The 1,094-nt window shown below is 40.5% G+C and overlaps 1 protein-coding gene across 1 annotated transcript in view; it reads left to right on the top strand.

Annotated features, from left to right (window-relative positions):
- Nucleotides 1–185: 185 nt before the first annotated feature.
- Nucleotides 186–1,094, top strand: part of LOC101848078 (epidermal retinol dehydrogenase 2) — a gene marked incomplete at its 3' end in the record, with an annotated part of 13,165 nt that continues 12,256 nt past the window's right edge. Inside the window, 1 exon segment of the mRNA XM_005109336.3 lies at nt 186–302. Coding sequence (XP_005109393.2) covers nt 261–302 — 42 coding nt within the window.

The following is a 1,094-nucleotide window of genomic DNA, read 5'->3' as shown; positions in this document are numbered from 1 at the left end:
TTATTCACAGTTTTTAACAAATTAAATATGTTTTCGCTCCTCGTGATCTATTTTCCCCTTGGCTGCCCTAGTTCGGGAATTCGTGTTCGGACTCGTCCTCCTGCCCAATGTTCGATCTCCGACTCAGACCCCACGAATTCGCCGAATTCCGAATCTCGACTTGACTTCGCCCATGCTTAGTCGCTTGTGACACGCACTGTGTAGTTGCTGCTGCTGTGTTCACTTGTCACAACACGACACAAGACCGGGAAGCAGGCAACATGTTGGGAATTCTCTTGGAGTTTTTGTGGACACTTCTGCAGGTAAATGTTTGGTTGTAGAGGGATTCTACAGATAAATGTTTGACCATAAGACACCATTCTGCAGGTAAATGTTTGGTTGTAGAGCGATTCTGCAGGTAAATTTTTGACAATAAGACACCATTCTGCAGGTAAATGTTTGACAATAAGACACCATTGTGCAGGTAAATGTTTGGTTGTAGAGCAATTCTGCAGGTAGGCTAAATGTTTGACAATAAGACACCATTCTGGAAGGTAAATGTTTGGTTAAAGAGCAAATGTGCAGGTAAATGTTTGGCTAGAAGACACAATTGTGCAGGTAAATGTTTGCTTGAAGAGCAATTCTGGGGAGGAATTCCGTAACGACCGACCGCTATGAAAATGAAATAGAGTATAGAATATAGTGTTGTAGGGTTAGGTTTGAGGCTATGATTAGGGCAATAGGGTTTGGGTTAGGGTAAGGGATAGGGGTTAAGGGTGGGAATAGGGTCAGGGTTACAGTTAGGGTTAGCTCTCTTCTTTATTGTGTTTGTTGGGGTGGTCGTTCGTTTCGGAAGTCATTTCCAATTGTGCAGGTAAATGTTCGATTGTTAGACAATTCTGTATGTAAATGTATAAGTATAAGACACCATTCTGTAGGTAAATGTTTGACTGTCAGACAATTCAGCAAGTAAATATTTGATTTATAAACTCTTCAGTTGGACAGACCTTTCTGCAGGTATGGCTATGATTAAACCCCTCTGCAGTAAACGATCATAACAACAACAACAACAACAACAACAACAACAACAACAATAATAATAATAATAATAATAA

The sequence above is a fragment of the Aplysia californica genome, unplaced genomic scaffold, assembly GCF_000002075.1.
Source record: "Aplysia californica isolate F4 #8 unplaced genomic scaffold, AplCal3.0 scaffold00767, whole genome shotgun sequence".
NCBI lineage: Eukaryota > Metazoa > Mollusca > Gastropoda > Aplysiida > Aplysiidae > Aplysia > Aplysia californica.
Note: the sequence above shows the minus strand (reverse complement) of the source record. Positions and strands in the feature narration are given on the sequence as shown.